Source organism: Rhipicephalus sanguineus, chromosome 11, assembly GCF_013339695.2.
Source record: "Rhipicephalus sanguineus isolate Rsan-2018 chromosome 11, BIME_Rsan_1.4, whole genome shotgun sequence".
Taxonomy (NCBI): domain Eukaryota; kingdom Metazoa; phylum Arthropoda; class Arachnida; order Ixodida; family Ixodidae; genus Rhipicephalus; species Rhipicephalus sanguineus.
The window spans coordinates 81,677,745-81,693,044 of record NC_051186.1 but is presented as its reverse complement, the minus strand read 5'-3'; the positions used below and the strand labels follow the sequence as shown (position 1 = coordinate 81,693,044).

Genomic DNA, 15,300 nt, shown 5'->3' with positions numbered 1-15,300 from the left:
TCTATCTAGCCGCCTACGTCTGGGTGCTCTCTGAGCGCCTCCTTAACTTGGTGCAGCCAAAAATTTGCATGGAAGGGAAGATGATTTGACGAATATGATTGCCGGGTCATGACATGAATAACGTTAAAATCCTGTCGTGTAAGTCGTCGAACCCTTTCCACTAGACACGTGTGGCACATACCCGTTTATCACGGGCCGCGGTGTACGGGTATGCGCCACAGGTGATTGACAATTTTTATCTACCCAGGAACGGCGAGAACAGACATTGGTAGCTAAAATGCTAGAGCGTTAAGGAAAACCAACATCGGCAGCGTTGACTCAACGAATGGAAAGAGTGAAAATGAGGATCCCAGCAGGAATCGAACCCAAGCATTCTGCGTGGCAATCAGGCATTCTACCACTGAGCCACGCCAAGTCTATAAACTGGTTTGGAAAAACAGCCTAACGCAGGCGTAATAACGGTGCAACGTCAATTTTGGTTGTGATGCTGGCTATCTAATTTTACAAAAAAGCAATAAACACTACATGATACCCCTACGAGGTGTACTGCCACGATAAAGGCGTCATATCAGATTAACGTCTGTAGTTCCAGTGTTGGCTCCGCTTTTAGAGCAGTCTATTAAACATTACGTTTGTATTCCTATGATTCAGCAAGCTATATTGAAGCATTGCTCAAACCCGGAGGAATACATTAACGAAAGTTACATATGAATCACATCACCGCACCGTAATGGCACTTCGTCCACCAGAACGACGCAGTCTCCTCGTCATTTCTTACGAGGCTGGGCGATGGCCTCATGCTGACCGAGGATGATGCCAGATTGATTGACAGCCGCTTTGTAGACTAGGCTACGTAGGCAACGTACGCCCAGATAGCTACGAATACGACAAACACCACCATGATGTGGTCTACGTAGCACGATCCAGGCCTAACATAGGCGGTGCGCACAGGGGGGGGGGGGGGCGGCCGCCCCCTTATTCACCTAAGAGGGGGAGGGGGCGAAGTCACCCCCACACCTGGAAATATAGGGGGGGGGGGGGGCCTGCGACATACAATTTGTCGACGAAAATGACCGAGGCATCCACGAATTCCACCAGTCTTCTATACGACATATTCACTACCACATGGACCCTCTCGTCACCACGATCACGACCCGGATCCTATAACAAGTCATGACCACCTGCTGGTGCTCACTGATCACGGTGATGATGCCCTTGTTCAAGAACTGTCAGAGACTCTTGCACACATGCACACGGGTTCGTGAAACGTGAGTGCGTTCTCGGGACACGTATAAGCACTACATATCAGCTTACCGCTTCCGTGTTGGGTAATACCTGCGTTGCCATTGGCAGCGTTACCCACCGTAAACACTGGTTATATAACACATATGCGGCTCTTCAACATATATATGTGTGCGTATAAAATGTATACAATCTTTAGCGTCATTTGTAACGTGTGCGCTCAGTAAAAAAAGCTTACGCCCCGTAACCTACCCGCCGCATGCTTCGCATAACATCGACTCCCACGGTACGCGGGATCTGCCGAATTTTTTTGTATACGCGATCATGCACGTAAAGTTTGTAATTCCAGTGCGCACACAACAACAAGCACGCAGCGAGCGCACACCGCACAATACATACATCACGTAGTCCGATAACAACATAAGTTTATTGGCCCTTTCGTTGAACGACACAGCCTCTAAAAACGTACGATGCCTTCGGCGCATGTTATGTACGGCGCGTCAGACGCCAAAAACAAAAGTTCACGTGTGTTCTGAGTTGACACAATGAGTAAGAAGCAACAGAGTGCACATCCGAGAGCTTCGCATGCAAATACCATGCATTAGTGATCAGCAATGAAGCGAACGTGTACGTACACATGAAAAGTGACACTCGGTACTTTCCGCAGTGCACGCGATTTGCACCGGGTATACGCTACCATACTCAACATCTGGGCATTGCGTAGCTTTCCTAAAGAACACACACAAGTAGCAGCATGCGTGAATCGACTGCGCCGCGGCGCCGCTTGCACGGCGAAAAAAAAGGGCTCGAATCGCGTACGCGCTTGCAAACGACGGAAATCGCGAAATGTTTTGAGGCTCCTTCGCTAGGAGGCGATGTGGGTGTTTGCGATGTGGAGGCTTCACGAATGTGACGTCAGGGCCTCTCCTTATTTTTCCTTCCTCCATGGAATTCTACGGCGCGTTCGAGGGAGCCGCGGCGAAAAATGGTGCCGTGCGAAGCGCGCGCCGGCGGCGGGCGCGGAGAATCGAGGAGGAAACGCGAGCGCGGAGGGGAGTGTCGTTAACTTCCTAGATCAGGGCTTTTATCCTCGCCGAAGTGTGCCTAGAGTCAAGGGAGAGAAAAATTTCAGAGTATCGCATGTTTTCCGCGCGTCGCCGCCGGTGTGGCTGGTTTACTTGCCTCACGTGACATCTAACCGCCATATCCCTTCCAAGCGCTTTGGGTTCCCGTGTGTTCAGCGCGCAGCGTGCTCCTCGTCACTTTCCATAGGCGTCGGCCGGGGGTGCAAAAGTAACATTTGCCCCCTCACCCCAAGCCATACCAGCACTTGCCTGCAACACCAGCGCTGCCCTCTTCCCCACCGCGATGCAACACGGATTTGCACCTTTAGCGATGTATGTTCGCGTGTCAGTTATAAAAAATCAAACCATTTACATGTGACCACGATGCTCGGAAGTGTCAACTACCAGATGTAAGGAGCGGCAGATAATCCCATAGCTGAATCGCGCGTGGGAAAAGAACCCTATAGCTATTTAAACGGTGCTAGCGAAGAAAGGTGTTAAGACATAGGAGCTACGGGCTCTACTTTCGTGTAGTAAGGTCGACAAGTACGAACCATCGAAAAAAACGCCAGGCCTGCGCGGAAAGCGCAGCACAGTCACAGCGAAAGCTGGAAGAGCGGCATTTCTAGAGCCCGTTATAAACTCTCCTGTGGCTACTAATACAGGTACATTAGCAACGTACCCACTACGCCACAAAGCGTAATTTTTGGGAAGTTGGGAAGCACCCAGCACGACATTATTCGATGTTCTGCGGAGAAGCGAGGTACCATATGTAAGCGATTATGTGCAGTTTGTTGATGCGGCGGTTGATGACGATGAATAATTATGGTTGCGCCCTTTGTAATGGGTTGGAAGCTTTAAACGACCCACTAGTTACGTAATGCATATTGTGTGACGCCCGGTCGTTATTTAACTGTCCCACCACGCTTTATAACACACTTTAACCGGAGAAACGTAGAGCGAGAGAGAGAGAGAATTTACCTTATTGAGACCCTGAGGAAATGGATCATGGGAGCCTTATGGGCATCCTTGGCAACCAACAGAAGTGCACTTGCGAGGAACCCACTACGCTATAAATCATTGTAATTTTTTAGAAGTAGGGCAGTAGGCACTGTGCCATTTTTCGTCATTCTACAGACAGCCGTGGTACCTGCTAAACGCATGTAAGGCATTATGCGCACTTTGTTGATGCTGTGCGTGATGACGATGAAGAATTATGGCAGAGCTCTTTGTAATGGGTTGGAAGCATTCAACAACGTATCGTTGCGCAATTCGCATTGTGTGACGCCTGGTTACAGAATTCGCGTTGTGCGACGCTTGGTGCTTATTCTACTCTTTTACCACGCTATATTGCATATGCTAATGTGGTTCCTTCCCGACATGAAGCCTGTATAGGACCTTTTTGCAAAGCAGTTTCAAGCACCGGCATGGCTCAGAGGTTGAGTACTGGGCTCCCACGCAGAGGGCCCAGGTTCGAACCTCGTTCCATCCTGGAATTTTTGCTTATTTAGTTTTTTTTTTCTTATTTCGAGCGATACTGGTTACGGACACCGGCGGCGGCGGCGGCGGCGGACAACTACGGCACCAAAAACGGCCGGTGAAATGATCTCATAACAGCTTTCGCTGTAAAAAGCGAGCTCTTTCTCGGTGGCGCTGCTGGCGGCAGGGAGCGAGGATGAGGAGGGGCGGTCGATGGCTGCTCAGCCTCCCTGATCCCGCCAGTGCTTCCCCGGCATCCATGGACCGACTGCTTCTCGTGATGGCGGTGGCCTGCGTGGCGGCCGGCGCCGCGCCACGATTACGCGCCGTCGATCCTGAGGAGCCGGACGCACTTCTCAAGTTCGCGCTTACCGAGCTCCAGCGGGCTAAGGTTGAGAACCACGAGATGGACGACTGTCACGGGCTCGAGGTCGCCTCCATTGACTCCCACGACGAGAAGGTCAGCCCTGCATTTCATACTGGGCGGTCGCATTACCGGAGCTTCCGCAGAACGATCGGGCTTTTATCGCATACTATGGTCTCTATAGTCGAGCTTGGTGGTGCATGTCAAAAAGTGCATATTTCGGCGCCACCTCATGTAATGAAGGAGCTAAGTAAGCTCGCGCCCTGTCTCTATTTCGTGTGATCACGCATTGGGGGCTAATATTTTTACTTCGCGTATTGAGGAGAGCAATAAAGGGGGCTAGTTGGTGTTAAATCAACTTCAGTTAACACCGACGCGGGACGAACAAAATGCAGGACACAAGACGTCGAGCGTGAGCTCGACGTCTTGTGTCTTGTATTTGAAGATGAACTTTGAAGATGAACTTTGCGTATTGTTTGCGCAATCTGTGTAAGATTCAGCATATATGTGAAAGCCTTCCTGATTGCGTAACTGTATTCGCCCAGAGCTACGCATGTTTCGGCAAAGCAGAAGCATCGCGCAGGGCGCGTAATTAGGCGCTTGTTGGCGGGCTGCCTCATAGACATTGTATTAATTTTATTTACGTGTGCTGTCGGCTCCTTCGTCCTAGAGCCGGTGGCTATACGTATTAAGAATGCATTAAGGAAGGAAGGATGAAGTCGTAATATTTAAACAAGATTGTAATGTACCTACTTGCGCTGCTGAGAAATATATAGTTTTGCCTTACTTTTAGGGTTTGAGTCGGTTTTAGGAGTTTACAAACCAACGAGCCCGCATAGCCACCCTCGTCATCTACAGTTTAGCCGCTTGATTGCTGGGCAGTACACGAGGTCGTAGTATACACTGACGGATTATAATGCACTATCTGGCCATCGAGACGACAGCGTCTACAGAATCTGCTTCTGGGACCCCTACACGCCCAAAATGGAAATAGAACGGCTACGTGTGCGCCCGCGATATACTGATGAATATGCGGTGCACTACAAACGGTGCTCAAACCTAGGTTATTGCACCGAGACTACCTGCATGCGCTGCTGTGATAGGATGCCTTGAAGCGAAGGTGAACACTGCTTCTCAGCCTTGATCGTGGATTCGCGAGTGAGGCAGACGTCATAGAGCAGAAGCGTAACCGAAAATTTTTTTCGGGGGAGGGGGGTTCCACCATCCTTTTTGTATGTTCGTGCGTGCGTTTGTATGTGCGCGTGTATATATGCACATGCAAAATCGAAAAAAAATATCGGGGGGGTTGAAACCCCCCCCCCCCCCCCCCCCCCCCCGCTACGCCCCTGTCATAGGGCGACACTTCAAGTACCAAGAGAAAGGGCATTCTCTTGTCCTGTTCAGTGCACTGTCACAAAGCAGTGCACGGTCAGTGCTTCAAATGCTTTCTTCGAAGTCCAGGTGACGTTTTTTATCAGTCTGTAAATGTTGTTGGCTAGAGTTGCTCGGTGTTCTGGAACAGGTCATAGAAAGTTACTAGCCCCAGAAAGCATTGAAGCATCTGCTTGTTGTGGGAGCGCTCGCCTCGGTGCTTGCCCGCACGAATCAATGCCTTCCTCTAGATTTTCGCGTTTGATGAGACATCTAAGGCTTAAACATTTACTGGAATACATAAAACGGCAGGAAGATGGAAGCTGCGATGAAAAAATCCGTAAACAGGGGGTGGGTGCTCGAGCCAACGTTTCGACAAGTGGACTTGTCTTCTTCAAGGCTGGAACTTCAAGTGGACTTGTCTTCTTCAAGGCTGGAAGTTCCAGCCTTGAAGAAGACAAGTCTACTTGTCGAAACGTTGGCTCGAGCACCCACCCCCTATTTACGGATTTTTTCATACTGGAATACATGTCACATATATGTTCAGAGCCACATCACTGAGCGTGCTGCCTTAACGCTCTTGAACAAGGGCGTCCGCAGAACGTTTTGCAGGGGGGTGCATACGCAGCAGGGGGGTGCATACGCAAGAGGGTGGGGGGGGGGGGGCATTCAGCACTGGCAGCCTTTCTTTCACTGCCGTGACATGACAGGCAAGATTAGTCAGTAGTTTGTAACGCGCGAAATTGAATGGCAAACCTGCAGAAGGCCAGGACCTGAGTGTGCTAACAAGCAGTGTAGCTTATCGCAACTGCATAGAAAAATATTATCCGAAATTCCAAGGGGGGGCAGTCGCCCCCCCCCCTGCACCCCCCTCCGGACGCCCATGCTCTTGAATAAGCTCCTAAACCCCGACTTGAAGTAACTGCAGCTCTTCAATAGATAACAAGAACGGTGTCGACCTAACAAGTTGCTCGCCTCTCTTGGGAATCGTTTCAGCTTCTAGATTCTGTGTGGTTGTGCGTTCTTGATTATGTGCTTGCTGATTATTCCACAGCTTCGCTAAAGCGCCGTTGCCACTGAATACCTCGTTAAACAGTTACACCGTGGCTATTGCTAACGAAGCGGCTTTGCGTTCAACACTGTGGTTCTGTGATTATGAGCTGGTTTTTTTTTTTTCAGTTTTGCGCCAAGCCAAAGTTTTCAGCATGCTCAAGGCAACGTAGGTTCGTACAGGAATGGAATGTGCATGAAGTGCTTCACCTAGGTGCTGGTTGCTTTTGCGGGTGGCGCAACATGTTTTGCACAGCAGGTATAGTCGCGCCGATATAGTTAGCTGCTTGTCAGCTTCCGTTCCCTGCAGCATGGCCGCCGGCTACTCTTGGGAGGCAGGGTTCTGTTTGGTGTCACAGAAGTCTGGCAACTTGGGGCACACCACGGACGCTGGCAAAATACCGAGAAGCGCGAAGCGGCTCGTGGGTTACGTGCGCCCCAGTGACACGGGCACGGACGCACGCCTGCCCAGCAGGGGCAGGCGCGCGGGCTAAACAGCGCGTGGGCGCGATAGCGGCCAGTAGCGCGTGACGGAGACCCTGCCAACCGGCCATTGAGCGTCAGCGAAATGGCCGCACTCGCGAAGCGAGGGCGAAGCCACGATTAGTTTTCCGCGCCCGAAGGGCGCAGAGGGCCTTCACTGAGCAACAGGGAAAAACTGCCGGCAACTTTGCACGCGTCCGTGCCAGCGTCCGTGGTGTGCCGTGTCGTATCACTGGGGCGCACTGCCCCAAGTTGCCAGACTTCTGTGACACCAAACAGAACCCCGCCCTCTTGGAGGCCATGTCTGCAGGGAGCCTCGTTTTGTTTTGCCGCCGCCATGTGATTGAAGCCGTCGCCGGTGACATGATCAGCCGCCGTTTTGAAATGCAGTGTAACCTTAATAAACATTACGAGCCTTGAGCCATGTCTCACTTCGCGAACCTTATACTGATTTCAGCCGAAGCATCACGCCCGGCGGTTCGAGAAAGTGCCGAGGAAGGAGGGGCAGTCAGGACTGTTCAAGCAACCTGCCACCTCCTCATCGGGTTGTGGGAAACCCTCTTATTTGAGTACGATACAATATATAGTGTGTGCAAATATGTACTATCGAATGAACATGTTATGGAGTGTCGGAACGTCCGTGTGAAATAAGAAAACGCATTGGTGAAAACTTGTAAGCAGCGTTTGCAAGGTTGTTTAGTCTACAGCGGAAACGAGCCATGTCGCATGGTGCAGTCACCTCGTTTGAAATGGGAACTATATAAGCATCGCTTGGAGCTCTTAACAAGAAATAACGAAACATATGAAGTGACAACCGGGAATGTTCGCATTTGCAGGTCGAAAACGGCATTAAGCACCACCTGAAGCTTAAAGTCCAGCCAACACTTATAGGGACAGCGGCTTGCAGCCAACGGAACGCCAACGTGGTGGTCAACGTTCGCCCACAAGTAAGCACCTACACCAGCAACACCAGTGGGAAGAAGCGCGGGCTGGGTCACTTACAAAACCGATTGAAAATCAGATTTATTAGACTGTTATCACAAGATGCTCGGTTTTCTGGGGGACCCCTGTGCAACGACAGCTTGTTTTGCGCAAGGCGCTTATCCTTACCATCTTTTGTATTTCATTTGTTGTTCGCATCGCAAAGCGGAAGCACTACAGTGACCTGCATTTCCGAATGAGATTAGAATTATTAAGATGAAAGCCTTGTCTGTCTCATGCGGAAGTGACCTTGAACGAAAAGCCGGCGTAAAGTCAAAATCGTGGGAAAATGTCACATGACCACCCGCGAGCCTCGTTGCGCACTCACTTCGTCTTTGCAGCGTCCGCGTTATATATAAGGTGCATGGTAAAATAGCCATACAAAACGGTTTTCGCTTTTGAGTCGTCTTTGGAGAATGCATAACGGACCCTGTGAGTTTCTTTTTTTTTACGGTACGCACTTGGGTATAAACAAATAAAAAACAATTGGGGCAACTACGCACTACTGGTGCGAAGACTGGGGAAACAGCGGAGCTGCATGCTGGTGTTCCCCTCCTCTTTTACTTCATCCTCACCCACGCTTCCCTCTCCCAGCCCTTGCTATCCTATACTATCCTATACGAGGCTATGTGATCTTTTACCCTCTCCCCTACTCCTTTCCCTTCTACTCACCCTAACTTCCCTTTCCCACGACTTGCTATACTACACTATACAAGGATATCTAGTTCCTACTCTCTCCTCTCCTTCTTTCCTTCCTCCTCACCCTCACATCACTCTTTCGCGTCCTCACTTCCCTTTCTCACCCCCTTATACATACTATACATGGCCACGCAGTGATTTACACTCTTCCCGCCTCTTTTCTCTCCTCCACACCCTCACTTCCCTTTTCCCTTCTTGGTATACTATACTATACAAGGCTCTGCTATATGTTTCAACGTCTCCACTCCTTTACCTCCTCCTCACCCTGACTTCCCTTCCCGACCCCCTTGCTATGCTATTATGCTATACTATACAAGTATATGCTATGCATTAGCCTCTTCCATCCTGCTCCTCTTCACATCCCTTTCCACCCCTTGCTATTCGCCGCGAGATCGGGCTACAGGTGGCAGCACCGTCGCCGCGCTAGTGTGGATAGGCGGTTGTCGGCGCGTATACAAACGCACACAACAGCGCTTCCTTGTGAGCGATGTCACACGATTTCCGGCAAACAAAATGCGTTGACTGCAGCTTTGTAGGTAATATGTGCGCTCTTCATTCCCGAATTAATGCACGAAGTGCGCCGAATGTTACCATTACTTGTGAGAGAAGCGCATTCTGCCAACGAACGGGTTGCTCGCCTTCGGCGATAGTAGGCGTTTTCGCAATGGGTGACGTTTTCTTGTTGTTTTATTTGTACATGTTTATCTTGTGTTCCACCCACTAAGCACTGCTGTATAGCGCGACTGAATTAACTATTTACTTCTTGTTCATTTGGACGCCCCTCAACAAAGAGAAAGCCCGTATTCCAACAAGATGAGTTGAAATAGCACTTTGTGCACTGCGTGCTCAAATATTCAGTCGCATTTCTTATTCAGTTCTCCATGAAACGTAGGACAGTTGATAGGTTTACTGAGGAAAGCTACGTGGCTGACAGCGCTTCAGCGCTACGGAGACGTTTAACGCGCACACGCTTGTTTTTATTCCAGTAACATTACACAAAGGTAACTGTACAGCACGGAAATTTCTTCGATTCATTACTTGCACGACAGTAATGGAACAAAGGTCCGGTTATTTCACGGAACCAAAGGACGTTTTTTCATACGAATAATGTCCGCTGCCTTCCGTCAATCTAAACAACGCAACACAAACGCTCAAGATAATGTAAAAAAAGAAAAAAAAAAGATGTGGCTTCGCGTGAAATTACTACGACAATGTAAACTACGCCGTTTGGATTAATTTTGACCATCAGCGCTTTAATGCGCACCTTAATCTAAGTACACGGGTGTTTTTGTATAAATTTCGCCACAAGTTAAAACTGCGCAAGGCAACTCAGTTTTGCGATTTCCGTGTCATTTCATTTTCTGTTCTTTTTAGGGGACAATTTAAGTACCGAAGTGTCAGACGTGACTTCACAGAAATATTTCTCTCTAGTGAGACCAGCATCGTACACAACTAAAGCTCGTCGCGTAACGTATAAACAACACCTAACCACCACGCTCAAGTACAAGCGAGCCTTTTTTTACCACCGCGCCGCTAAAAGGCAATACTCACATAAGCTTTAATACTTCCCATCTTTAGAGCAACGCCAAGTGCACTTTGCAATGCGCTTGAACCACAGAGCGGCACCTACACTGATATGACTCTCGTGAACGTAGGGTACGACGACCACACACAGCACTCTCGACAAGTGCACTCTCTGATCTTATTACAGTACATATACAGCCGATCAAGGCCAAATGCTTCTTTACGTCGTGTTAGGCATACGTACGTGGGGTTAAAGTTTCACTAACGCAACGGAACAAACCGACTTTTGAGGATCTGCATGACGTATGCGCACATGCAAACACATCGGGGCTAGCAAACGACGCATGGAGCAATCCACACTAGGCGCGGTTCAGCCAGAAGCCGCTATGCGGCGACTCCGCTCGATCTCGCGGCCAATACTATACTTTGCTATGCTAGGAACTGCTGGGCGCATACTAAACTATACTAGACAAGTCTACGCTATGCTTTACCCTCCTCCTTTTCTTCCTCCTCAACCTGACATCGCTCCTTCTCACCCTCACTTCCCTTTCCCACCTATTTGCATGGCTATGATATGCTAGGGGCTGCTTGGCACATACCCGCTTTCAGTTGCGCGTACTCGCCTAGTTTTGTGCCAACGCCTTGTAGCAGAAGCTCGAGCTTAAATTCGGTCAGGTGTGGGGTGAGGCCCGATGAACTAGGGTGCCTTGATGCGCGTTTTGTTGCGCGTTTTGACCGGCGTCTCACCGCTCTACGGCAGCTGCGCTGAGAGGCACGAGACGCGGGGCAAAAAATGGCGTCGTGGCGGCATCAGCCCCTTCAAAGAATGGCAACACCCTAATGGGGGCGCACGCATCGAGGCACACTACGATGAACATTCCCCCATTGTTCCGGTCCTGGCAAATCACCTGGTGCGTGAGGAGGGCGAACGTGTCTATTTTAGCGGGCTCTGTACAACTATTATCACTGTTACGGGTTAACAAGATTACTGCTGTTCGTCCCATGCGCATTCCCTTCTTATTGAAGTCGCATATTCAACACAGAGTTACTTTTCGCCTAAATTCCCACGTTTCACAGCGAACTCAGTTTACAAAACATGATACCATGAATATTATTGTCTCATGACGACGTAGAAATATGCAAACACTGCAATGCTCCCTTCCTTCAACTCTAAGTTACCGTTGTCTGAAATATTTGTCTATTGAAATCACTTCACATAATAACGTTAGGAAAGTATTTTTGCTGGAGTTATGGGCGGTTTTAATGTCAGTACTTTCATTAGCTGAATGTACCCTGTTGCCTACGTACTTGTGGTGATTTATATGGCTTCACGCCTTCTTTGGAGAGGTGAGAGTTTTTTCCCACCTCTGTGATGTATCGCATGTTTCGTACAAATAAATGAAACTTACATATGTAGAATCCCTGGCTATTCAGATACCAAAAAAATAGGTCAGAGTAGAACGACGGCAATCTCCCGCTCGTATACGCGAGAAGTTTCGACAAATCGCCGAAGACACTTGGAGATATCTTTCGTATTAACGTTTGTACTTTCAAGATTAGTGAGCAACACATACTGCTACTCAGAGCAATAAAAAAAGAAAAAAAACAGCCCGGCTTCGATTTTGCCGCCGTCGCTTTGGATCTGTATGAAACGTGCTCTTCTGCGCTCTCTACCCGCAGCCTGAAGTTTGCGAGGCCGAGGTCTGGGAAAACCAAGACGAAGACGGACGTCACCAGATGGCACTGCTCCGCTCGAGCTGCCTGCAGTCGAGGAGCTGCGCAACTGACTTCGAATCTACTCTCGTTAGTTTTAACAGCACCACTGTTGAGTATCTGTACAATAGATACGAATTGGGAATATGCCTCTGTACAAGAAGTTTAAATAGGAGGAACAAAAGCAGAAAATACCGTAATATACCAGACGAGTCAGCACATCTTACAACAGGCAACTTGGTGTGGCTGCTGGGAAAAATAGAAGAGGGAACAAAAGGGCGAAAGGGATTGCTGTTTAATTTCGCAGTATTTATCCGATGATAACGCGAGTTCAATCAAACCAGCGCCATACCTTATAGGTCCATAGCTAAAAACCCTGTACTGCAATGTATAACGCGTGCTTCTATTTGAAACAAACAGCCAATGGACAGGACTGATCACTGTTACGTTCTTCTCCGCCACGGTGCGTATTATGTATTTTGCGCCCATATTTTCAGATGTGGCAAATAGCGTACCACAGGTTCTTAAAATAAGCGAGAAATGAAACCTTCAGACGTAACCCTCGCAAACAGAAATTTCGCAGTGAAGTATGTTATCGGGCCGTGATCCAGAGCTGGCATTCCGAACAGTGTGAAGCTCAAACGCTGAGGCCCCGGCGTTTCTCACGAGCTGGAGTCTATCCGTGCCTGTTGAAGAGATGAGTGCTTCTAACTTTGCGTTTCGTGATGTTTGCTTAAAGGATGAACACCTGAAAGATTTTGCGGGTAGCGGTTCATGCCGCGGCGGTTATCATCCATAGCTATATGCCGGCAAAAGCTGAAGAGAAACTAATGCATGCACCGAGACACTTCGAGGTAGCATATGCTAGCATTGCTTCTTCATTATAGTTCCTGCGTACTGACGGCCAGTCAAATTTTTCCTCCTCCTACACACAGTGTCGCTGTAAAATCGCAAGAAGGAATGGGATACTGATACAAATGAAGAAGTTTAAAGGACACCTAAACCACACAGAAGTCGAAATTTAGTTCTGGTGTTCCTGTTGTGCATGATTTGACAACGAACACATAGTCGCTAGAATTTTTTGAAATGGCGCCGTAACAGTGGAGTTACACAAGTCTAGCGATTGAAATGTGGCCCTCGCTTGTTTCGCTCTTTCCTTCGCGGCGCCTCCTTCGTCGGCTGGTCTCTCCTGCTCGCTAGGGTGCTCCCTCTCGCTATGCGTCGATGAACAGCAGGTAGCGCTCCTACCTGCTAGCAGAGAAACAGGTTCGACGAATCGACAGCGGCTTCTCCATGTGACATCACCTAATCGTCCTGGTGACGTCACTACCAACGCTAGGCATCCCGGAAAGGCCCGGAGAGAAGTACGGGATTGCTTTGTTTTTGTGGCTCGCTCGACACAAACTTCGTCTACACAAGCAGTTTTTCAAAAGCAAATAATATTCAATACTATATTTCCTCTTGATTCTTGTTTTTTATGGTAGGCTGTTGGGCCAGCTTTACATAGCAAGATATTTTCTCCTATGGACCTTTCAAGAAATTGGCGCACACCTCCAGCGGCGGCCGCAAGGCAGTATGAGAAGCCGGGCCATGCTCCGGCCGCCGGCGGTCTCCAAAGATTCATCTGCTTGTATTGCCTGCATTGAGAAAGCGTGCGGTCAGTGAGCGCATCGTTGCACGACTAGTGGTTTTGAGAACCCGTTTTCGAAGATAGAGCGAGTGAGCGTTATTTCACGAGGACGTAGAGAGAAAACAGACACAGCCTGTGTCTTTCACTCATGCTAACCAACTCGCCCGCAAACGTGTTTTAGCCGTTATCTGCCTTTCTTCAAAGAGCAGATGTAGCGTAGATGACAGCCATGCATATTTGGTCCCTTAATTGCGTGCACTAGCAAAAACACTTATTGGATAAGAAGGGGTAGAAAGGGTGTATGTAGTGAGCAGTATGGGTGACTTGCGCTTGGCCGGTCGTTTTATATGCGCAGTAGCTTTTCATTTACTTGACATCGTTATAAGGCTGCGTTTTAAATCCCGTAATATTTCGCAAGCATGATACAAGTACCTTCTTTATATTCTTATCGCCTTTTCGTGGCACACAAAAAACCAGAAATTAAGAACTCTCGCTCACTTTCGGGCACTTTCTTAGCTATACTCGGACAGGACGATTCACAAATACTCTGTTCATCATGGAGATACTCGTAAAGTAAAATTACGCAGAACCAATCGCGGGAATGTCAAGACATAAACTTCCAGAGTTACTAGACTTGTGTAACATATATTTACACCGCAAAGGTCGTCCGGAAAACAGTTGTTTCTTTTCCAAATTTCTGAATGTCGTTTTCGTTTCAGTAGTTTTGTAAATTAGTCTTCAGTCATGTTCTGATGCCATATATGATACCATATCTGAAAGTATTTAAGAATAATTGCTTCGTCCATAAGCCTGCTACATCTTACTCTTTTTTCAACTGGGAAGTTCAAACACTGCGTTCTGTATTTATGAGTCTGTTTTATGAGTAATGTAAGTAATAGGGTACGTGCAGTTTCGAGCCATTAGAGCCATAGTGTAATTATTTCTCCGCGAACGTCTTTCTGTACGTACCGTATTCTTCTTTATTTCCAATAAAATATATTGCATTGTTGTTGATAATGCCGATTCTCTCTTTGTTTATGCGTGCGTTCCGATAGTTCTGTTTGTCTCGTTTGTTGTACAAACAGAACTATCGGAACAACCAGGCCCGTAGCCAGGAATTTTTTTCGGGGGTGCCCACTTGTTTAAAACCTTGACTGTTTGAGAAAAACACCCATTTTCATTATTTATTTTTGGCAAAAACACCTACTTCACCAAAATTTCAGGGGGGGGGGGCGACCCCCTCCCCCCCTCCCGGCTACGGGCCTGTGTACAACTCTTTCCTTGGTTTCTGATTGTGTGCATTTCAGTTTCGCCGAAGTGTATTTCAGGTAGTCCGGATCTAGTCATCTTAGCTTTTTTTCTCCCAGCTTCCCTCATCCTAATGATCAGAAATAAAAAAAACTACTGTTAGTTTAGTACCGGCTAAATTTGTGTTAAAAATGCCGTTCACAGTGCACTGGACCTTCGTTTGTACGTCGCACGTAAGATAGTGCTTGCAATATTGCACCGCAAGGAAAGGACATGAGGCGGACTGCAAAATACAGCCGTGTTTACCGTCCCTGATGTCTCCTACCTGCGGATATCATCGTCCAAGAAGTCTCTTTAAGTTCACCGACACGTCCCTACAGCTTCGGTGGTCAAGGTGGCAGCGCGTCTCCAACTATGAGCACTCCTATGCTGTTTCTTATACAGTCATTTAC

At 48.4% G+C, this 15,300-nt stretch overlaps 1 protein-coding gene across 1 annotated transcript; it reads left to right on the top strand.

Annotated features, from left to right (window-relative positions):
* Window positions 1-3,977: 3,977 nt before the first annotated feature.
* LOC119373337 (uncharacterized) lies at window positions 3,978-14,489 on the top strand. Its single transcript, XM_037643365.2, has 3 exons — window positions 3,978-4,245; window positions 7,890-8,000; window positions 11,938-14,489. Exons 1-3 carry the CDS (start codon window positions 3,982-3,984, stop codon window positions 12,289-12,291), a joined length of 729 nt encoding a protein of 242 aa, XP_037499293.1. The 5' UTR covers window positions 3,978-3,981; the 3' UTR covers window positions 12,292-14,489.
* The last annotated feature ends 811 nt before the right edge of the window (window positions 14,490-15,300 follow it).